Source organism: Melopsittacus undulatus, chromosome 6 (assembly GCF_012275295.1).
Source record: "Melopsittacus undulatus isolate bMelUnd1 chromosome 6, bMelUnd1.mat.Z, whole genome shotgun sequence".
In the NCBI taxonomy this organism is placed as follows: domain Eukaryota; kingdom Metazoa; phylum Chordata; class Aves; order Psittaciformes; family Psittaculidae; genus Melopsittacus; species Melopsittacus undulatus.
Genome location: NC_047532.1, coordinates 67,480,069 through 67,503,839, shown reverse-complemented (window position 1 = coordinate 67,503,839; position 23,771 = coordinate 67,480,069). Strand labels below are relative to the sequence as shown.

The window sequence follows — 23,771 nt, the reverse complement described above, 5'->3', positions numbered from 1 at the left end:
GGAAGAAGGACACTTTTGCAGGAAGGCTAGGACAGAAAATAAGACAGGTGTGTTAAGGCACTACTTATAGTGATAACTAGTTTCACTGATGTTGCAAAAGGAAGAGAAAGATGGGATTATTTCGGCTCTTGCTAGAAATTTAATCTTGCTGTTATGTTGGAAGACCAAGCTGGTTCATTCATTTCATAACAGCTGGATGGGTTACTTCAGCTGAAGTACTTTACCTCAAAATAGCATTTATTTCTGTGCTTTACTGGCATTATGTCTCCTGCAAGCCAAAAAAACAGGCATGCTTTTCTAATTAACCACAGTAATTTTAGCTGGATCAGAATAATTATAACTAAAGAACAAAGATCTAATTAAATAAAAAAGCAAGGAGGCATGGTGAATCTTTATTTTATACACCACAGTGGCCCCTTTTGATACTCTTTCCAGTAGCTCTTTCCATTATAACTCAGTTTCCCCTGTAAAATGTTGCTCTTATAGCAGCTTTAAGACATTTTCATCTTTTAAATACACAGCCTGTATTCATGAGAGGCCATTTTTTAAGACACAACATCCTCCACCCCAAATTAGGCAAAAGTGCTTCCCTGTCAGGGTACTGAGGCGCTGGCACAGGGTTCCCAGAGAAGCTATGGCTGCCCCATCCCTGGCAGTGCTCAAGGCCAGGTTGGACACAGGGGCTTGGAGCAGCCTGCTTTAGTGAGAGGTGTCCCTGCCCCTGGCAGGGGTTGGAACTGGATGAACGTTAAGGTCCCTTCCAGTCCTAACCATTCTATGACCCAATCTCTTATTGCCAATCATTAAACTTTGTTCTGTGCACTTGAGAGGGTGTTATGCTTTCTGACTCATATCCATGTATCAATGGTAAAGTGATCCACCAACTGGGGCAGGCAGCTCCTGGCCAACAGCAATTTCAGACTTCATCTGTGTCTTGTGAGGCAGACGAATACACTGTGACTCACCATTGCTATGGATATTGCTGCACACTGATGATGGAAACTGTGCTGGCTGTTTCCTGTGTCCAAACATCTCCTTTCTGCAGGCCTGCATTTAGAATCCTAAAGGTTAAATTAGCATTTGATGTTTTTATTTATTACTTTTTTAAGCCAGGGTGAAGAACTGAATTAGATGTTCTTATTTTGGTGTAAGGGTTGGTTGAGGGCAGAAGAGTAGTAAATGTTATTAATGAACAGCCAATGAGTTAACAGGTTTGGCTGAGCACACAGGGGTACAAGTCAAGCTCTTGGTCATTCACTACATCTCCAGCCCCGCTGTGATGGTTCCTACATGTAATGTCTCTGCTGTTGCAGCTCTCCTTCAGAGAAGCAGAGGCCTTGAGTTAGACGTGAGGAGACTCCAGGTGCCAACCCTGGGGAAACACGGCGCTGGGCAGTGCTCGGCCTCCAGGGCTGCTGGAGAGCTCCACCAGCCTCAGATACCACCTTCCTCTTACCCATCTACGTTTTGAACATGACACCATCTTCTTCCCTCCAGAAGACACCTTGAGGTGCTGTAGCTCACAGCTGCCAAGCTCCTCCAGTGGCTCCATGCGGAGCAGCTGAGGGATCTCCCTATCCCCCCGGCAAACCCCACCACTCCTCCTGTCAGACACCTCTTTTAAAGGACACGTCCTTTACCGGGCCCAGCTGCCCAAAGGCAGCGGCCACCGCCCGCAACCCGGCTCGGCGCCGCCTGCACTGAGGAAGCCGAGGGCAGCGGGGCCGCCGCCTCAGCCCTTGGCGCACGCGCGCCGCCCCGGTAACCCGGATGCAGCTGCTCCGCAAGATGGCGGTGGGGTGGGAGGGCCGCCCGCTGTAGCTCCGGGGAGCGGTGCCCGGCCATGGCGGACCTGGGCCGGCAGCTGCAGGAGTACCTTGCGCAATCGAAGGCCGCTACTGCCGCCAACGCGAGCCCTGCGCCGCCGCTCGCAGGCTGCTCGCAGGAGGAGCCAGCGGGGAGCGGCGGCCTGGGGGCCTGGCTGGGCCCGCTGAACCCTTTCTCGCCGGGCCGCGGCGACCCCCCTGCGGCGGTCAGCTCGGGCCGGGGCTGGGGCTGGCCGTGGGCCGCCGAGGCGGACCCCTGCCTGCCGGGGCTGTCGCGCTGGCAGCGGCTGGCAGGGAGCGGGCTGTGCCTGCTGCTGGCCGCCCTCTGCTTCGGGCTGGCCGCGCTGTACGTGCCGCTGCTGCTGCTCCGAGCCCGCAAGTTCGCGCTGCTCTGGTCGCTCGGCTCGCTCTGCGCCCTGGGCGCCGCAGCCCTGCTGCGCGGGCCCGCCCGCCTGCTGCGGGAGCCCAGCCGCGGCTCCCTGCTCTACCTCGGCGCCCTCGGCGGCACCCTCTACGCGGCGCTGGGGCTGCGCAGCACCCTCCTGACGGCGCTGGGCGCCGCGACCCAGCTGGGCACCGCCGCCGCCGCGCTCCTGGCCGCGCTGCCCGGGGGTGCCGCCGGCCTCCGCCGCCTCGGCGACCTCCTGTGCGCTGCGGTGCGGCAAAGCGGGGGCAAAGCGCTGCCGGTGTGAGCCCCGCGCCGCAGCCCGGCGGGACTCTGACGGAGGGACTGAGAGACTGGCGCCCGGCGGGGCACGGAGGCGCCTCTCCGAGACGGGGATGAGGATGGCGCCGTCTGCGCGCCGCTTCCTTCATCTCCTTTCGTTGCTGCTGGGCTTTCTTCGCCAGCTCCTGAACGAGAAGAACAGCGGCTGGCACCCGCGAGCGGCACCGGGGACTCTAAACGCGTTGTCTGTGCTCAGGTGTGACGGGCTTGGTGCCAGCTGAGCACAGGATTCTGCCTAACTGCAAGGGCAGCTCCGTAGCCGTGGTCTGGAGGCTCTCCGGCTCGGGTAGGAGCTGGCAGCATCCCACTTCCGTACCTCCAGTCTAGGACCATATGGCTGCTGCAGCCTGCTTCAAAACGTGAGTGAGATTACGGAGCCAGTGAAACGTAAGGATTGACCTGCCCATGACATGAAAAGCAAGTGTCTTACAGCTGAGGCTGCAGGGCTGGTTGGTGTTGAAACGTGGGGACAGCTTAGTGAAATCTGGTCAAGTGTCAGGGTCAAAGTTCAGAACAGTTAGGTGCTATTTACTCGTTATTGTGCTGACCCGTACACTCTGAACACAGTTCAGTTGCTGAGTGGTGCAGTCATCGGCCATGTCAGACCAGTGGTGAATATGAATACAGTTTCCACTCAACTGCATTCCTCTCTAAAACCCCAGTCTTTAAAATACCATCCAGTCAGTGGAACAAACTTTCCTGGGGCTGTGGGTCACAAAGACTGCCATAACTGTAAGGGTGGTCTCAGTGCATGACAGTGATGGGATGAAAGGTGCTAATCTTAGGTAAGAGCCTTAAGTCTTTGAAGATATTGCTGCTGCCTTACAGCTGCTGTAACAGTTGGGCTTTTCAAGGGTAGCTTCAGCTCTTAGAACTTAATTTAGATATACATGTATTTTGATATTTCAGCTTAGGCAGGAATTGCTTACTTGTCACAGTGTGACCTTCAGAAATAAGACTTGCTAGTAATTAGGGCTTGTGTCAGCCAACACAGCTCAGTTTCAATGCAGAAGCTAAGCAGCCTTAAGAAGGTGCTGAATTCAGGCTGACAGTCCCTGCTGGGAGCCTGGTGCTTCAGTTTGGGCTGTGTACTGCACTAATGCACATAAAGGGGAATACCAGGCCTAACCTGCTCAGAGCCTGAGTATCTCACTGAATATATGTGCCTCATATACTAAATAAAGCTAAACAGTGCAATATATACCTGATATCACTGCTTAGTGTATTCACCTGATACTCCGAATTAAACTGAAATTGTTAAATGGGGGTACCTAAATGTACAGAGATTACTTTAATAAAACCACTCGTGTACCAAATTTCAATACAGACATTTCACTAATGGTCACTTTTTCCATAAAAATGCAGATCAGAGGTAGCGGAATAGCATTAAATTGGTTCTCTCATTTTTACAACTTCTAAGCTATAATATAGACAATTAATGTATTCCTAGCAGTAGTAACAAGCTAAAGAAATCCTAGAGAAGGCGGAGCTGTAAACTAGCAGGTACTGGATAAGGATTCCACACTCGGGTAAAGGAACTCGACCCAAAGAGTGCAGCAGTGTATTCCCATTAAGTAATCTTACCCATTTCCCAGCAACACTGGTCACAGTACCATACACTGGGACACTCGTGTCTCTCCTGTCACCTTGTAAGATTTTACACAAAAGCTAGCTCATTTTCCATTTTTCTTAAACATTTTGTGCATATTCCATGATTGTGGAATATTTCAAAACTTAATTAAAAAAACTGCCCCTTGATAAGGAATTTTACTTCACACCAAATACCACAGTGGTTTAAGGAGTTCAGGAAACATTACGGGAAACCCCAGCATACTCTTTTGTCTAGACAGAAACAGCTGGGTTTGCTGTTGAGTGCACTCTAATTTTGGTAGAGGACTGTGGTTTAATTGAGGATTAAGCTCATCCTCTAAATCATACTCTTAACTATTGCATAAGAATAACATTCAGCCCCTTAAAATATATAGGGCTTGTTAAAAAAATAAAGGGCACACTTTCCCTTTTGCTATCAAAATACTGATATTTATCATCAAAACTTCAGAATGGATCCTAACTCACTGATGTATATACCAAACGTGACCAAAGCCTGTCTTCAAGTACAGGTAAAAAGCAGTTCCATTTTTAGTCCTCAAAGAAGAAACTGTTCTGTCAGCGGTTCCCCAGTTAATTCCTTTAAAATCGTTGTCTCTAGAGCCCCATGACAAGGATTTTATAGGCTAATGATCAGTTAAATACTGTAACTTTCAAATGCCATTTTACACACTACAAAACTAAGAAAGAAAACGCTATCTGTGACTGACTGCACCAAGAGAAGAGCAGTTAAAGGTTAACCTGTATTTGATCTCTTCCTATAAGATAGGTCATCAGGGTGTTGGAGCTGAATGAGCTTTAAGGTCCTTTCCAGGCATTCTGTGATTCTTATTCTACACCTCTTTGCCTACACTTCTTGGTAAAAGGATGTAAGAAATATAATTGGGTGTTGTCACTGATACATCTGAAAGCTAACATGAGTCTCCCATTAAGAACAGACTTAGTAACACAGAAGTGATCTCAGGAGGTTTGCACCATCCACCTCAAATAGATAATTACAAGCCTTGGCATTAGTTGTTCTTAATTGCTGTGCTTTGAAACCTCTTAGGGGTTGAACGGGAAGACATCCACGGGAGTTGCAGCTCCGCATAGCACCTTCCTGTTTGGTGAACCTGCGGAGCATGAACACGCAGGAACATATTGCTAAGCGGATAGGCGAGGCCGATGCGCTCAAGAAACGGTACTACGGGCTCTGGAGCGGCTGCAGCCGCAGGCACTCCCGATGTTAGGAACCCTGTTGCACAGCGGCCCTACAACTTATGCCTTCTCTCAGAGGGGCAGCGATACTGGGAACGCGCCCCTCTGCGCATGTGCGCAGCGATTCGCGCCGCCACCTGGCTTTCTTCCGGCCGCGGTATCCTGAGCACCGCCTCTTACGGCCGCCGAGCGTGGTGATGTAAGCGTGTGTGCACCGCCCGGCTGTTGGTGGGGAAGGAAGATGGCGCTTGGCTGTGGTGGGGTTTCGTGAGGTGGCGGCGCGGTGGCGGCGGCTTCCGGCGCCTGGAGTGACGAGGCGGGTGGCGAGGCGGCAGGGCGCGGAGTTGGGGGCCGAGAGAGCGGCTGGACGGTGAGTGTGACTCCGTGCTGCGCCGCGGGTGCGTCGGGGAGCAGTGTGGGAAGCGCGGCTGCCTCCGCCATTTTTAGGCCGCGGCCCAGAAGTGGAGCGGCCAGGCTCGCGAAGAGGCCTAGCTTCGGAGGGGCCCGCCTGCTTCGCGGCTTAAGTGCAGTAATGAGGGTGTGGGTGTTGCCCGGGCTGGGGCACCTTTAGGAGTGTGTGGTCCAAGCCTTGTCCGCGCAGGGCCCAGCTCCGCGGCGGCGGGCCCACGGGGTGAGGTGGCGGAGAAAGCTGGGGCTGGGAGCAGGTATTTTGCTTGCTTCCTGTGTAGCTGTCTGTGTGTGGTTTCGCCGGAGGCTCTCAATCCTGCCTTTTTTTCTGTTACTAAATTGTTATTATTTTATGTATGCATTGCTTTGCTTCTGTCCGCCTTGGATTTCAGTGGAGATGGGGTTATGACTGCTTGAAGTTCTAGCCATTATGGGTAGATGCAGCCATGTGCAGCAGACACTTGCTTATTCGGGAAGCGTGGATGGTTTTAATGATGATATGGTAGCACATTCCATTGGTTGAGACTCACCATCTATGATTATCACATGGATAGGCAACCCAGGTGATGTGTTAAATTAATAAAGGCAAAACCATCAAACCAGCATTTCTCTGTTAGGGTGAGTTCATTAAGCCTTGTGTGTTCTTGAAGATGGATGTAACTTCTGTCCTGTTGATTGTTATCTTCTTTGCTATGAGTAGATAGGCGCATGGTTTCAAATACAGTGTTTTGAAATGCTAGTACTCATTTTAGTACTAACATACGTTTGTCCTACAGAAGTTGTCATAGGTAAGTGGTTATAACCTTAACTGCAATTTGTGAGTAGTGTTTGGGACTCTGTTTTCCTGTGTAAACATTTGTCCCTCAACTTTCTCTTTGCAACAGATGTTTACTCTTTTTTGCATTTATGAACTTAGAAGTGCTCTATCTTTCATTTAGGAAGAGCAGCACTCCATGCATATCTGTTAGAGAGCTTATAGTATACAAACAACATTATGTCAAAATAGTTTGGGGTTCTCTCCTCCTGAATTGTTTATCAGCTAAATTGACTTCTCAACAGTTTGCTGGATATTTTGCCATAATCATTAATGTAAGAATAGGTAGTCATGAAACATATTGCAAAATCTGATTCTTCACATCTCATTCAGTTGTGCTGTGATATTTTTAATCTTAAGAACTGAAAATGTAGTTAAAGTAGCTTTTTCTTTTTTTTTTTAAATTCTTTGCCCAGCTGCACTACAGTTGAGAAGGTAAGCTTTCCAAAGCCTTCTTGCATTTGACTGTTTCAGAAGTGGATGGAACTACCAGATTTGAAGAGCATCAGTTTTGAGGACTAAATGTTGAGATGCAAGTTAAAAATCAAATCCCTGAAATGCTAAATGCTAGTAACTAGTACATGTTTAACTAGAGCTGCTAAAACCTTTTAACTTGAATGTCAGTTACTAAACACAGTTAAAACCTTTCCTAGTTTCTTGAAGTATTGGTCTTCCTCTGAATCCTTGCAGCAGCAAACATTAGACTGTTTGGACCATTGGCATTGAAAATTGCTTACCTGTTCCATATTCCTGCTGTTAGCAGGGGTTAGCACAAGTAGTAACATAGTGTTCCTAGATAGCTCTGGAGGCAGAAATACTAGAAATGCCATCTTTTGCTGAAGGAAATAGAGGCCTTGATCTGAGGAGGGGATGAGAAATCTGTTTTGTTCCTATCACTGGCAGATATCCTAGTCCTCTTGGTCTCCTGAAAAAAAATATTGCAGGTAAGACTTCTGGTTGAGTAAGAATAAAGAAGAAATACAGTTTAACCTTTTACTGAGAGGATTTAATGCAATATATTTCACTTTTTGCATCTGCTCACCATACGGTTAATATCCACGAAATTTCTAGGGTTGTCTCAATAACACTGGAAAGGAAAATAATTTAGCTTTGCCCAGATATTACTCTAGCTTATAATTCAGTAAACTTCTCATATCTTTGTGCAGAGAAGTTGTAAGAACAAGCTCAAAACTTTTATCTGTAGTATGTTTGTGAATTTTACAAAATTTGTTATTTCCTGATATATAATTTTTGTTACTGAAAGTTCTGTACAAAGTAGAAATACAGATCAGATGTGCAGGTTTGGCTGGTGTTAACAAACAAATGTCATTAGGAAGTAAATCTCAGTTAAGCTGAACACTGTTAGAGCTTAATGGTGGGGAGAGGAGATAGTAAAGATATGTCAAAAGTTTAAAACCTTAAAAGAACCTTAGTTTTTGTCTCTAATCATAGGGAATCTCTGAAAGTAGGAGCAGAGAAGTAGACTTTTTGATAGCTAAACAGTTCTTTGTATTTTGTTGAGAGCACATGTGGTCCTGTATTTTTTAAATGGTGCTAAACTTAACTAGTATTTATAAAACCAGCACATAATAGAATGTAATTTCTGGTTCAACCAGCTTTCCGCATCAGGCTGAGTGTACTTATCACTCTGTTGTGAAACTTGAAATATGATAAGAAGTATATATTTACCAGGAAGGCAGGCAAGTTATTTTCTCTTTTGTTGTGCAGTATTACTTTTGATCACATCTTTAGTATAAAGACGGTTCATACACAGCAATATGAAATACCAGTCAAAATTGTTTGCCAATTTCTGATAATGCGGATTGGTGGTGGGAAAAGGTAAGGCCTGGATGTGTTACAGCGCAGTAGAAGCCTGCATTTTTGCAAAGGTTGTAATTAGAAAAGTGGCTAAGTATTCCAACCCTTTATTATTTGCTTATTTTTAAAGGGTTTTATTTCAGGTTTCTTTCCTTTCGCTAAAGGGGACTTGATTTGAAAAAAAATCCAAACTAACCTAAAACCAAACAAAAAACTAACCCAGGAACTGTAATAGTTCTTAAATAACTAAAGTACAAGTCAGAACATAATGTGTTTAGATCTACTACTGACTTGATACTCTCCTTTGAGCCTTTATACTCTTTTTGGCATAATTCCTTTTTTAAGTGATCACAGTTATGATTTAAATGATCACAGTTACGATTTGTAAGGCATTCTCTGGATGCAGAGGGATACTGGAGACCAAAGTATTTTATCATTTTAAACTCAGCTTATTGGTATTATTCCTGTTTACCTCTGTACCAAATTATAAAATCAAATATAGTTCTGTGTAGTAAGAATGGCCATGTTAAACAACCCCTATTTATTTAGGAAGCTATGTACTTGTTTTTCACTTGAGGGAAAACAAACTGTTCATTAAGATACCTTGTTGAACAGGAAGAATAAGTGCCAACTTCTGTAATATGGGATAATCTTTAATGCTGAAAATCCATGTAAATATAAAGGACTAAGAATACTCAATCCTTAAAGAAAATCCATTTACTTTAAGGGCTGAAAAATGTATCATGTCTAATAATGGATTGAGCTGAGTAAGTTGCTGTGAGCTCTTATCAGGAATTGGGGTTCTGTTCTTAACAATTTCACTGGTCTGGTCATTGCTTTTATCACAACTTCTCTCAGTTGTAGGAGGAAGGACTTGCTCTGCAGTATTAAACTTTGCATTGACTAACCCTGATAAAACTTCTTTGTTGTACCCGAGTGGTGTTTCAAACAATTACATGGAAGTGTTCTTATACTGAATGTAAAAAAAAAAACCAAGCAATTTTCATGTTCTTCAGACACAAATGAAAACCTCTCTTCTTCTCTGGGCACTTACTTCATCAAGTAACCCTGGTACAAACTTTTCTGTCAATAAGGCATTAGAAGCTTATCTTTAATTTTTCCTTCTAAGTAGGATTTTTTTTCTCTTACACTGATGTTAAATCTGAGCACTTCTCCCTTTCTGTTTGTTTTTTATTGGTTAATTTTGCTATTAAAAATGCTGATGTGCTTGTCAGGAGCTCATTGCTGCTATTTAATTAGTCTTCAGTGAAATGAAATGTGCTCATTCAAAAAAAAAGGCACCCCAAAAATATTAACTTCTCAAGCTTTGAAAATGTCAGCAGTGGAGTTGTGTATTTTACATGAACTAGAATTTTTAGTTCTTTTAGGTAATTAACAGGCAGCAGAATATTATGGTTTTTTTTCTCTTGGTACTTGAGATCATACAGTGGTGCAGGCAGCTGTACAGGGGTACCTTTTCTGTGAGCAGAGGTATGTTGGCTGGTTTTAATCTGGCTGAGTTTTCTATTTTGGTCTTACATTACTGGTTCTAGGACTGATCGAGGTGCTAGCGAAAGGGGAGATGATGGAAATACATGTTTCTGCCACAGCATTGTCTTGTGCTGCACTCATGAGTGACTGTAACCGTGTGTTGAGAGGCCGTATGCACTATTCTTAGTATGGCAGCTATATCAGCTCTTTCTAAAATACATCTCTGAATGTTTAACATCATGTCTGCTTAGTACTGAGTTTTAACAAAAGGTAATTGGTCATGAAGTTTGGAATTACTTGCTCACTTGTATCTTTACCCAAAAGTGAGTACCCTGAGTGGAACAGTGTGGCAGGATAGGCAAAGAGCAGTTTTGTAACCAGAAGTGGAGATACATTGACACTGATCAGTTCTGTATATCACTGTTTTATACACTTCAAGGTGAGCACACAGATCCTTGAAATAATTAGTGTTTAAACATTTGAGGATTTCTTTAAATAATATTCCCAAATCCGAAAGAAACATTATATAAAAGAATGGGTTATTGTGTTCTTTAAGGGGGTGTCAGAAGCCGGATAACAAGGAGTCTGTAGTGTTTTATGAGTCTGGTGTAGTTTTTGTGTCCAGTCTGAAGTTTTGGCAATACAATGATTTATATTTTATTGTAGGTGTATGCAAGTCTTCAAATTTGAGTCTAGGAGGAGCTGCACTTTGGATTGGATAAGTAGTGCCACAGCTCCAGCTGAAGCAAGTGCTTGACTGCAGCCTGAGTACTGCGTAACAGTGCACCTCTGCAGTGTCCAGTGTACACTTTGCAGTACTGCCATTGCAACCCAAAGTGGTAACTTTGTCTCCTTCTGGTCAGTTGGATTAGAAGGGGCTCTAGGTTTTGTCTAACACTAGAAAAAATTGTCTCAACACAGAACTGTTTCTTTGTGAGATGGTCGGTATGATCATCAGATGTTTGTATTTGCTCTAAAGAGGGTTTATGTAGGACAGGAACATACAATTTGGGTCTAGCCAGGACTACTTTTTTTGATGTCAGCAGTTTTAGGTTGGGTTCAGGTTGTTACAGAGCTTGATTTCAGGAGTCCTCTATTCTCTAACCACAGTGCTGAAGCTCATTCAGTAACTATTGCCACAGTTACTTTTGTGTGATCACAGTGAGCAAATCATACTTCTACCATTGTCCTTGTTCCCCCAGCTCTTATAAAAACTGCCACTTTGAAAATGCCATTCTTCCTACTGGGACATGTTTCTAAGCAAATCCTTACACTTTGCAGAGACTAGTGAAATTTTATGATTGTATCACAAGAAAAATTACTCAAACTTGCAAATAGGATGACTGCAGACTGAGCAAGTATTAATATAGTGTGTTAATTATGCAGTATTTGCACTGTTTCTAAATTACAGAGTTTGGACTTAAATTCATGCTTGAGTCAGTCATCAAATTATGTTTTGCAGTCATCTGCTGGTGAATGCAAATAGTGGTCTTCTCAGCAAATTTAAGCCTGATAAACAAACTATTTCTAATAATATCTTTTGTAGACTCTTGACTAATGTAATAAGCCACAGCTCCCAAGCTTGCTGTACAGTAAGATGAAATACTGACCTGTTACTGTTGGCTGAAGTGCTGCTTTTGCCAGAAGAGCTTGCTGATATTCTAAATGGGGGTGATATGAAGTAGGAAAGAAATGCCAAAGGATTTTAGGCCTTTGGAGAACTCTGGCTTTCAAAATGGAAGCTCTCTGGTGACATGCATTTCTACTGACTTGTAATTCTCATTGGGAGGTTGACTCTTCCTATAATTGCAGAAAATTTTACACTGAACCTTGCTTTTTAAAAATGCTTTTTGTGGGATTGATGTATGTGAACTTGAATTTCCTTCACTGAGAAATGTATTGATAGAGAAGAGCACATGCTTTTATTGAGCAGCACTAAATGGTAAATGCAGGTGCAATTTACTAAGGAAATTTCAATGTGGTCATTGGGCAGTGTATGTATATATATAGATACATCTTCATAATCATATATAGGCATTTGCATGGCTTGTAATTGGCAAAGGAATACCAGAAAACATATTTTTGGGGGAGCTGGCTGTGTGATTCCAGTTAAAAGCCAAGTGTATTTCTTACTCATTTTCAGTTGTGTGAGCGAGTGGTGTATACATCAGCCATTGATTTAGAAAGTATTCTAGTATTAGAAGTTCCTTTATATAGAAGAATCTCTACATTGACTATTTTAAAATAGGTGTGTTTCTGACAAAACTTTTAGAGCTGCCTAAGTAGACACTGAAAGCTGAAAATTACAAGAGCTAACAGTTTGGGTTTTTTTCCTGTTCTAAGTTTGGATTAACAGGTTTCTAGCCTAACCACTAGTAAACAGGGATTATGCCTTGATCTTCCACACCAAACTCCCTCAAAAGAGTAGTTTACATATACCCTAGACTTTCATTCTTAAGTGGAGCAGGTATTGCAGAGCTACACTTTTGAATCTCTCTTTATCCATGTAAATAATCTACAGTCAGAACTTTACTTGACAAAGTAAGCTACAAGTGCTATTTTCATTCACTATTTGAATAATTTTGGGGGGTGTGTTAGAAGACATTTGGGTTTTATTTAAACTTCTCTGACCAGTAAGTCAATAATGGGAAGCATTGCTAATTTCAGTATGGTTTGAATTTCTCTAGCAGAGCTCATAAGGCTCATTTAGTAGCATTGCGTGATTTGATCAAGAATTGTTCACTTATGCTGCTCTTGCGTAAGGGTGTTTGTCTTAGCTATGTCTGGGGATAGCAACTGTAGGTATTAATTTGCATATTTTGCTGTAGATATATGCTAATTTAACTGCTTGAAAATCTTAAGTTTTGGTTTGAGGGGGGATAACAAATCTGTCTTGGATAAATCTTGAAGTAGGCATCTGTTCCATCTTTTTATCCAAAGAATCAAAAACCCTTGGGAGAGGGAAACCGTCTCCTTGGATATAGATAGGAAAATACTGTGGGATAGTATGTTATAGGGTGTTTATTCTGCAGTGTGTCTGTAAAAGTGTCTAGCATCTTCTGATCTTGACTGCATTAAGTATGTAAATGACCTTGATGTGTCCAGAAGATGGAGGGACTTTGTCACACAGCCTCCATTTCTGCATGCAAATTAGGCTGTAGATATGGGTGGTGAATGGCTTTTTACCATTAAAATATGCAATTAAATAAAAATGAGGTCTTTCTGAGTGTTCTACTGTAGTATAAAATCTCCTTTTGGAGAGAGAAGTAGAAAAATAATCTTCAAAGTATTGTTAGTAACTACTGAAAAACATTGCTTTTAGTTGTGGATTTTGTTTTTTACCTCCTTACACTTCTCACTGTCTAAAGGCACTTTTTTTCATATGATCACATGAGAAAGTACTATTTCCCTTCCTCTTGCTCCACTTTCTGGACTGCAGTTTCTTAGTTATGGAAACTTAAGGTACTATTCTTCTACCTTTATTTAATCCAAAACTTGGTATGGGAAAGCATTGCTTTGTCTGAAGAGTGCCCGAAGTGATGTTTAAAGGGATAGGAAGCAGACCAACCAACCAAAACAAAATACTAAAACCCCAAAAACATTCTTTGAGTCACAAAGTAGAAAATTTCTTAATTATTTTCTTTTAATGCTTTCAACATTTGCTTTTATATAAAAGTTGTAAGAGTTCTGGATAGGTTTGTTAAGCATTTAGTAATAAAGGTTATGAAAGGTGAATTTCTTATAAAAAATTACAACTCTTAATAATTCCCAGGTCTTAGTAAGAAGAACTTTGGTATCTTCTTGGTAGCATTGAATTTGCAACACTTAGGGAGTCAGATACTCAAAATATTAAATATATTTAATATATTAAAATGTATGTTTTTATTCCACGGTGTGAAGCAAATCAAACTGTTGCTAGATTCTATGGACTCTGTTCTCTTTATCATCAGAATTTCAGTATATTGTTTTTGAAACAAAGGTACTTACTGCATTTCCCTGCTGAAGTTACCCTGCTGACTGCTGTAGTCTTTCTAGTCTTCACTTCTCTGCTGTTGGTGTGTTTTATGCAAATGAGAACTTAAGTCTTATAAGGTGTTATTTCCTCCCAGGAGCCAAGTATAGACAAATGAAAGCAATGTGTCTGTATTTTTTTTCCGTATGGTTCCTAAATAATTGTCTCTAGAATCCAGTAAAGTTCCACTTCAATCTCAAGTAAGCTGAGGAGGAAAGATGATAGTCTTGTGATTTGGGGGGGGGTTATGTACTTAAACAGTAGCACTTAAGTCAAGAGGGACTTTAATATGTTTGAGGAATGGCTCAGTAGAAATGTTCTGAGGATTGGCAAGGAGACATGCAGTTTTCCATGTCCAGGCATAGCCTCACAGATTTGTACAAATTACAGTGTGACATGCTAAATAACAGCCAATAGGATCTGACAGTTCCAGTGAAAGCCAAGTTGAATATGAACCAACAATATGTTCTTACAAATCAGGAGGAGCATTGCAAGCAGATTCAGCTGTTGATTTCATTTTTTGTTTTTCCAAGATTAGTGCTGGTTCAGCAGGTCTTGATACAATAACCAGCTGAAGAATATCTTGATATTTAGGATCAGGAAGGATGAGAAGCTTTTTTTGCCTTTCATCTACTTTTCCTTTGTTGTTTTCTAGTATTTGTCATGCTGTGTGTTACGTGATTTAAAGCTAGCCTTCAAATTTTGTTTCCAAACAGGTAGCTCCAAGGTAAGGTAGCATCATAAATCACTTCAGCATGAAAACCAATCTTGATATATTTCAGCTAGTTACAGTGAATTGCTATCATCATAGATATTCACAGTAGTAAAAGTTTGGATTATAATCTAAATGCAGGTCTTGACAGCTCCTAACAGGAGCCAAGATAAATGAATATATTGGTAGTTTACACAGAGGAAGAATATTATTAAGCTACTGTGAGTAAACTTTACTTGAAGCAAAACTATGAAATTTGTGATCCTGAAATCATGACAGCAGACTAAATCCTGTGCATCTAATATGATAACTGAGGTTTAGTTGCAGTCTGCTGAACATCCTCATATTGCAATTGATTACTTCTGTGCATGTTTTGAAGTACACCTCAGGTAACTTACTGTACAGATTGCATTTGTGAGGTGCAGAGAGGGAATCATTCTAGGCTGTATTGTGGCCATAGTGGTAAAGCCAGATGTGTTTTGAGTCCTGTGAAAGTATTTTGACTTTTTAATGATATGCATAAGCATCTTGCATCTGTAAATGTCTATTTTGAAATGAGTCAAGGGCTTAGTTTGAGCTTAAAATGGGAAACCTTTGAGATCTGTGTGATTATTAGCTATTTGTACAGCACTAGAAATTCAAAATCCATAAAGCGTTAAATATGTGTATCTTAGGTTCATGCAGCTAAGCAGACTGAGCCGTTTAAGATTGTTCTGTAAGCTGATACTTCTAGACTCGCTGTTAGAAGTTGTTTTTTCCCTGATAGCCCATTCTCCCTTGGGCTTTTAGATGTCTTCATTTGTCTGTATGCTTTCTGTACTATTTCAGAGGTTCTTTGGCATAATGTGTGTGTGTGTGAAACTTCAGAGTTTCTTCCTGCAGATAAGCAAAGACTGCATCAAAAGAATGACATTTTGCCAGGTCTTGCTCACTGAAGTATGGTTGTTTTCTTAATATGTTAGTTGTGTTGTATCTTCTGTCCTTTCAAACTCTGTATTGTGTGTGTATGAAATTAAGAGGGAGGGTAAATACTACTGCATTTTTAGGTCCTTGATCATGCTTGTGTGGTAGATTCAGGGCTGTGTGTGAAACAAAAATCTTTGGAGTGTCTCCAAATAAGAAGAGGTCACTGAAGCTTTTGGAGAGAGTATTTTGACTTAATGAATGATTAACTTAAGTATCTGTCAGTGTTTTTAATGAAGATGCAGGAGATGGTAATTTTATTTTATTTTTTGTTTTCTATTGGAATAGAGTGACTGGAATAGGGAAAGCTGCCGAATCCTTCCCTCCCCTCTTTGCATGGTCAGAACATAAACCCCATTTCTAGGAAAATCTTGTTCATAAGTAGAATGCAATAGAGAATGGATAGTAATATATATTGGGAGTACAGGGTAAAACTCTGGGGAAATCTGCATGCTGCAGAGACCAGTAATGTTGCTTAATGACAGTCCTGTATAATATGGTTCTGTATTTTTGTCTTGAGTTTTGTGATTTGGTTTGTTAAGGACCTTCAGCACCTGTGGATAATTAAGTCTGTTCTCAGATTGTAAGAATGGTCTTGTGTTTCTTAGGCTTAAACTTACTATACTTGTGTTTGAATGTCTTACAGAAAATCTTGAGATCTACATAGAAGAATGCAGAAAAGTGCATGCTGTTGCCATGCCTTTAGTAATTCAAAAGTGGGAATAGGCTTTTTAAATACTTAAAAGGACAAGAATATTATCCAGTCTTTTTCTGCTCTTATAAGTTGTGGGGTTTGTTTTTTGGGTATTTTTTTCTGCTTTTGACAAAAGTAGATAATTTCACTATAGGGCAGCTTGTTGCATCTCCTTGTCTGATGGAAACCTTCCTTTCTGCTGGAGCATATGCTCTTTACAGAAAGTGGTGTTTAGTGAGTGAAGGTAAGTCACAGAGTAGCTTTGAAAATGAGAATATATGTTTTTTTTTTAACTACTTTTATTTTCCTGCTTAATGCTGCCATTGTTTTTTATAACTAAGATACAGTGCAGTTATAGAACTGTAAATCAGTAAAAGTCCATAGCATTCTCTTTGGACTGAGTTTGTTCTATGTTCAAAAAAAACCCCCAACACCTCCCTCATCTCTCTCCCCCTCCAAAAAAAAAAAAAAAGACTTTTTATAAAGTACTTGTGAAGATTTTTGAGTGCCTCACAGATGTGCAGTTTTTGTAATTTAGGTGATATGATTAAATATTTCTCAGATACAGTAGGAAACAAACACAAGCAATTTGAGGAATTGGTCAAATTAATATATTCTCAAGATCTGCAGATTAGCGTAATTTTTCCTTTTCCATAATGCTTCTGTGTTTTCAGAGTGGAAACTTCTAATGTGCTATGAAGGAAATTTATGATTAGTCTTTTCAGAAAAAGGATAACATCTGGGTAGAACAGAAATGAAGTAACTTCTACTGTGAGAGATTAATTTATTGACATACACACAAATTAGTTTCAGCTGTATCTTCAGAACAATGGGGTGGAAGCTTGCTGCTGCTACTGCCCTTTTTACAGTGTTAGTAACATGAGTTTCTGATCCTTCTAGATTGTAAACACATTTGTTTCAGTGAATGAAGCAAAGGAGATGCAGAAACACTGTTTCAAAGCTAATCTTTCACTCAGGTTAATTTCCTAAGAGAGGGATTAGTTTGGAAATACCTAATCTAGGCAGTTTAAAATATTTGGAAGATCATTTCCTTGAGATTGCTTGGTTTGCAAAAATGAAGAACCCTTTCTCTATGTAACCCTCAACCTGATGATTTTATGCTTTCAAGAAATGCTTAACAGCCTGTCACTCTCTTCAGCCCTTAACCAGGATGGCTGGCTCTGTTCCTGTGTAATTGAGAAAATTATGTGTGTACATGCATGTGTTTTTTTGTTGTTCACTTGTTTTTCCAAATACGGCAAAAATAGAACATTTATGTCTGGAATGTATCCTTTAATGTAATTCTGTTGCACTGTGAAGAGTCTCTGGTAAGCAAAAAGACTGGGTGATGAGACCAAGGAAGAGCTTTCCTGAAAATACTAAGAATGTTTCAAGATGGTGAAACCATGGAAGGATCCACTGGTGGTCTCCAGAGCAGAGATGCACATTCTTCCCAAGAAGGAAAGAAAGGAGAATTTTCTGGTATTCAGTGTTCGTAGTCTAAAAGAGGGAAGAGAAGAACTTACATGTTTGGTCTGATTGTTGTTTGGTGGTTTTGGTTTTCTTTCCAGACATGCTTACAGATTTCTTAATAACAATAAAAATGCAGAGGTGAAGTTTTTCAGAGATTAGCATTTACTGAAGTGGTATCTATACCCTGTAGCAGATGTAACTGTGCTTGTATAATAAAAGATAGCATTTTCTAGTGATGCGTTCAACAATCAACTTGTTATGCTAACTTTGCATGGTGGTGTTCTCTTACACTTCTGGCTCAGAAAGCTGAGGTGGTGGTTTTCGTTGTGTTATAGTTTCTTATTGAATGTCTGAAACATGTTTTAGACTCCTGTGTGCCATTCAGTGTAAATGTTTGCTTTTACACTGTAAAAGTGCTTGCTTTAAAGCTTATGTGTGCTTTAACTATCTGATTTGTATTTAAAAGAGTAATATACAGATTTAGGGTACTTCTAGCACTTGTTTGTTTTCCTTTGCTGCTGTAGCCATTTCAGGGAAGTTACTTCTAAGCTGCAGCTTGTTCTGTTTAAAGGGCATTGTGCAGTTTGCAAAGTCACTGGCTGCTTGCATGCCCCAGGAGAACAGCCTTCTGTTCTAGCATTTGGAAACATACTTTTCTTTTGATGTATTCAGGTTATTACGCTTCACCTCAGTTTAATAGGCAACTGTGTTTTAGTTTCATACTGGTGCACATCATTAATGGTGATTTTTACTTTTTTGGGTAAACCATATAAAGTTTGTCACTATTATACATAAATCAATTTATTTTAGTACTGTAAGAAGTGACACATTTAATAGCAGCCATGACACTCTTGTTCTTCAAGCTTTACCTGATTAAAACAGTGTAGGAGGATACTTCGTTGGTTTTATTTTGGTTTGAGTAGCATAATTTGCCCTATTTAGTGAAGTTATATGTGAATTGCTTTGGTTGTATGATGTCAGGCAACAAAGCCCAAATCTGTAAATTTTCAAAACTTACCAAGATATTAATTTTGATATTGAAGAAACAGATACACCCAAATAAGGTGATAAAATAATAATGTGACTAAATACATTATCCTATTCATTTTGTCTCTGCCAATCTACCTATTCTGTGATACTATGCTGCCTGTAGGTATGTGTGTGCTTAATGGTTAAGGAACAGCAGTGGACATTTTTGGTACTATCACAAGCTCCTTGACATTTTTTGTGTGGGTAGTTTCTTCTGTCCTGTTCTCTCTCAACTCAATTCTTTTTAATTTGTCTTACTTTTTAATCTGTGTCTATTTTTCAGGTTTCTCATTTCCCTTTCTTGACTGACTTTGCTTGTCACTGTTTTTGCTTCTGTAATTGCTCGTACTCCTACCGCATTTGTTCTATCTTGTCTTTGGACTTTTTTTGTCCATCTGGTCCTAATCCTGCCTTAAGTTTCACATCAGATGTGCTTTCATTTATTCCTCAGTTTGATTGCATTTCTCAAGTCTGTCTTTTATCATTTGAATTGAAAACTAGGCTCAGTTACTTATCTTGTAGTGTTACTGGATGGCTCTGCCTTTGCTCAGTGAATTATGTATTCTCTGTATCCAAAATACTTTTATTTACACCACACACACACACTCCCCACCCCCCAACTATATGAGATCTAGTTAGCTTTGAAAGTGGTATTTGTGGCAGAGCTCACCTATACCTGGTGTTGAAAATACTCTTGCTGTTCCTTCTAATTGTGTGGTAAGGAAAAAGTAGTCTTCCTTTTGAACCTTTGTTGATGGACTCCAAGTTTGGTACTCTACTTGAAAAAAAAAATTGGATGTTACTACTTTGGATTGTACATTGTCCTCTAGTACTTGTTTACATGTTTCTACTGATGCTCCCAATACAGCATGAGCTTTAGCTGTAGACACTCTGAATCAAATACAGGTTGGTATGAGGTGTATCAGGAGAGCATGTTGAGGCATTGGTTTATCGCAACAAAAGATGTAGTAGGATATTGGTAACTAAAATGTTAAATGGATATATTTGACTATAGAACTTTGGAAATAAATGTTCCAGGTTCAACTGATAAATTAATCTGAACAAACTCACCACCCTCCCCTCCTTCCCCCGACCTTCATTTCTAACGTTTCCTTCTTTGGAAACTTCAATCTGTGCGTGTATATTTTTTTATGTATCTGTTCATATGTGTATATATATACGATGTATGCAAATTGACTCGGGCATTTATAGCTGTAAGTAGGAGGCTTTTTGTGATAGAGGCAGTGATCTAAAAAGTCAGAGAAACCATTTGAAACATAAACCCTTCGTTTTCCTAATCCTGCATCATCTCCTTTGTCATGTTGTTGAAGCTGTGATGCCACGTATTGTCTTGTCATAATCATGAACTTGGAACGGTCTGGAGGCACAAAGAGGTGTAGTTAATGTGTTTATGCCTTTGGTCACCTTTTAAACAATAGGTTTTGCTGCTGTTGATTGCATGAAAAGTAAATATTGTTTATGGGAATCAAAGACACTGCTTGTGATAAATTTATCATTATTGTAGCTAATGTTTTATTCACCTGTGTTAGTAATTGAAAAATTCTCTTCAGGTGACTATTTTCTAAAATGTGAAAATGAATTAAATTATTGCTTTGAAGTATTTCTCTAAAAAGGCATTTTTATGTTTGTTTTTTTGTTTTGTTTGTTTTTTTTCTTGCAAATACACTGATCAAAGTGGTTTTGGAGGCTCCAGCAGTTATCTTTGCATTCTTGGCCTGGGTTCTTGAAATGTATTTGCATTACCTGTAAGAGAGTACAGAGGTGGGGCTTTGAAAAAATATCTTTTTCCCTCTGATGTAAAGCACTGGTTGAAATAGGAGTGTGTATCTTTAGACTTGAGAGAGTAGTACTAGAAATTACACTCACACACCAACACCCCCCCCCCCTTTTTTTAACCCTGAGTAATTAATAAGCTTTGAAACTACATTAAGAAGGCCATTAATGGGCTTCCATGTTTGATGCCAGCTTGCTTTGTTCATTTGAAGAAGCTGCTTTATCTTGTGATATAAAAGCACTACTATCCTTTTGATTTTACCTTTTGAGATTTAACACCTGAAATTTTCTGTGCAAGTTAGCTACCTTCTGACAAGTTGCAAGAGAATCTGATAATAGTGTTAGGGATACTTGACATACTTCCTGCATGAGAAAGTTTTGATGTCTTTTTCTTGTTTCAGATGAGCTTAATGTTGTAGTAATTGTCATGTTTCAGTGGCCTTATGGATGTGGTGGTATTGGGAGGAAGACATGGTGTCTTAAATAGACCACCTGGTATTAGGCAGCTTTCAGGCAAGTGAGCCTTTCAGCCCCAAGATGAAGGTTTGTTTATTTGAAAGCTGGTCTCTTTCCAGTTACCAAGAATTTGGCTAATAAAAGATGAGACTCCTGCCAAAGGTCTTAAATTTCCTTACCTTATTTAAGGAAACATGCTGGTTTAGTTTGGACATGTTTGTCTTGAATGGTGAGTAGTTGTAATGGCATTAGTTTGGTTTTTCCCTTGTATATCAGAGTTGTTTGTGTAGCTAACAGCCAGGTATCATAGCTTGTTTTTGTAGCTGGCCTGCCACACTTTCAGTTACCAGTGGAAAGGAGTGTGTGACTTCCAAGTTTGCAAAGCCTGTGAAGGTTAATATCTTCCCTGTGCCAGAAATCTGACTGATATTAAAAATGCAAACTATTTCTTGCATTTACAAAGAACCTTTTAGTGAGAATCAAACTATGCATTACTTTCAAACTCCTTTTATGTCTGGTACTTCTATCTTAGCTTTATTTTGCTGTTTTAAAAAAAATGGCACTTTTTCAGTTATTTGGGTCAAAAAAGAAGAAAATTTTAAGGCTGGCAGTTGAACCAACTTTCCAACTCTTTCAAATTGAGGCTAGAAGGAAATAGGGAAGTACATTAATGAATGAAACTGATCATTTCAACCTAAAACAACCAAACCAACAAACCACCAGTTCTAGTTCTAGTCTTTATGAAATGCACTTTGTATAAACACTTTAGCCTTCATATAAAGGTGGGTTGCTTGGAGTTCTGCATTCTCTTAATGACGGTGGCAGGTTTATAATTGAAAATTATTTCCAAAATAGGGGGTAAAAGTGGAAAATCAAGGTAGAGCTTTTCATTGGTTCAGAGTGTAGCGCTGCTTAGTATGAAGTTAGTCTGTACTTCAAAGACAGTGTATGTTACAATTTTCAGTTGTGAAGAGGTTGCTGTAATCTCATTAAAGGATTTTACAGGCTGAAAAATTAATTTAGCCTCAATTCCCTCTGTCAGAAAAAAAATTGAATATTTTTCCCCCCCGCCCTACATAATTTCTAAACATCCTCAGTAGGTTTTGTTGGGAGAAAGTGATGTTTGATTTTACCAAACTTTGATAAATTCAGCAAACCTTGATAAATACGTAATCTGTTTATTTTGCAGCAAAGGAATTGAAAATATACCTAGAGGTAGAATGTGATCTGTGCTGTGCTTACTATGAATTATGTAAACAGAATATAATTCAGGTCCTAGAAAAAGATTTTGGGGCACCCATTTAAAACTTTTTTCCTTATTAATATTTAAATGAATTTGTAACTGGTGTGGTATTTCCTGGTGTGTATTGAATGTGAAATATTTTCTATTGAATGATCTTACCATTTCTTGCATTTACTTGTGCTTATTTTTACTGAGAGATTATTTTCCCCTACAATTGTAGCTTAGGGATCGTGATGCAAACTTTATAGTGATCTGTTTCAAACCAGAGTTCTTGCTAGAGAACAAAGTACTTAACCACTTTAGTTGTCACTGTTAGTGGCACAGGGGAGGAATAATTCAAGGAAACTGCAGGTATTTCTGCCCAATAAACAGTTCTTCATGAAGTTGTTACTCATTCTTGTAAACCTACTGGGGATACTAATGTGGGGGTTTTATCATTGTTATTAAGTAACCAATTGTTTTCTTTTGCAGAGTTCCAGAAACAAGACAGCCATGGCCACAGAAATTGGCTCCCCGCCCCGATTTTTCCACATGCCGAGGTTCCAGCACCAGGCGCCTCGGCAGTTGTTCTACAAAAGACCTGATTTTGCACAGCAGCAAGCAATGCAACAGCTTACTTTTGATGGAAAGCGGATGAGAAAAGCTGTGAACCGGAAGACCATAGACTACAATCCCTCTGTAATTAAGTATTTGGAGGTTAGTTAATTTTCTGGTTTTGTTTGGAAAGCTTTCATTACCTGACATTTGTAATTGTGCTTTTCAGTGTCCAAAGAGCAGTCTAGAATTCTGGAAGATGTACTGCTGCATTTTCAAACTAAATGACAAATGCTGGTAAATTTGGTAGAATATGAATAGAAAGGGTTGGTCCTTGCTAATAAAACTGCACATGCACAGAGCTGAATTTGTTGTGTTTGTATCCACCAGTTCTTACATTCTGTCTTGGAATTTCAACTTGGAGCGCACTTGAATGTTTTGTGTGATGTTCTGGCTTCTCAGTGAACATAAAACCTTGGTCTATAAAGTAATCATTCTTATTTTTATCTTGAATTAGAAATTTCCTGAAATGGGAAATAAACTGTTACCCCCTTCCCCTCCAAAACCTGGGCACCATAAAAATGTTTTCTCATCATTCTACTAAATAGCATTGAAACTTGCACTGTAGTCTCTGAAAGTCCCTCTCTGTACAGTTAATAGCTAAAGAACAACTTCAAATGATTTTTTTTTAATAAGTATTCCTGTAAAATGCTTATTGAATGTTCCTGATGTGGTGGTATTAATTTTTTAAATATAAAAGTATGATCAAGATTTAGTGTACAATTATATGATCGATATTTTCTGGATATTAGCTCAGAAGAAATAGAATCAAATCCGTTCATACAGGGATTATTGGAATCTCAACAGCAGTCTTGCAAGAACATGATGAAATTGATTTTATGTGGCTTGTGCATGATTATAACTTGTAGGTGTTGACAGTTGGAAGGTTTTCTTAATAATAAAATACCTACC

General features: G+C 40.1%; 2 protein-coding genes across 4 annotated transcripts in view; both read left to right on the top strand.

Annotated features, from left to right (window-relative positions):
- Positions 1–1,781: 1,781 nt before the first annotated feature.
- LOC117436276 (vesicle transport protein SFT2C-like) lies at positions 1,782–3,879 on the top strand. Its single transcript, XM_034063964.1, has one exon. The coding sequence runs from the start codon at positions 1,844–1,846 to the stop codon at positions 2,516–2,518; it is 675 nt and encodes a 224-aa protein (XP_033919855.1). The 5' UTR covers positions 1,782–1,843; the 3' UTR covers positions 2,519–3,879.
- A 1,699-nt stretch (positions 3,880–5,578) lies between these two features.
- Positions 5,579–23,771, top strand: part of WDR33 (WD repeat domain 33) — a 67,250-nt gene continuing 49,057 nt past the window's right edge. For all 3 annotated transcript variants that reach the window (XM_031053046.2, XM_005153966.4, XM_031053047.2), the window contains exons 1-2: positions 5,579–5,728; positions 22,737–22,961. In XM_031053046.2, coding sequence (XP_030908906.2) covers positions 22,758–22,961 — 204 coding nt within the window. In that variant the 5' untranslated portion in view covers positions 5,579–5,728; positions 22,737–22,757. The remainder of the gene's footprint in view (positions 5,729–22,736; positions 22,962–23,771) is intronic.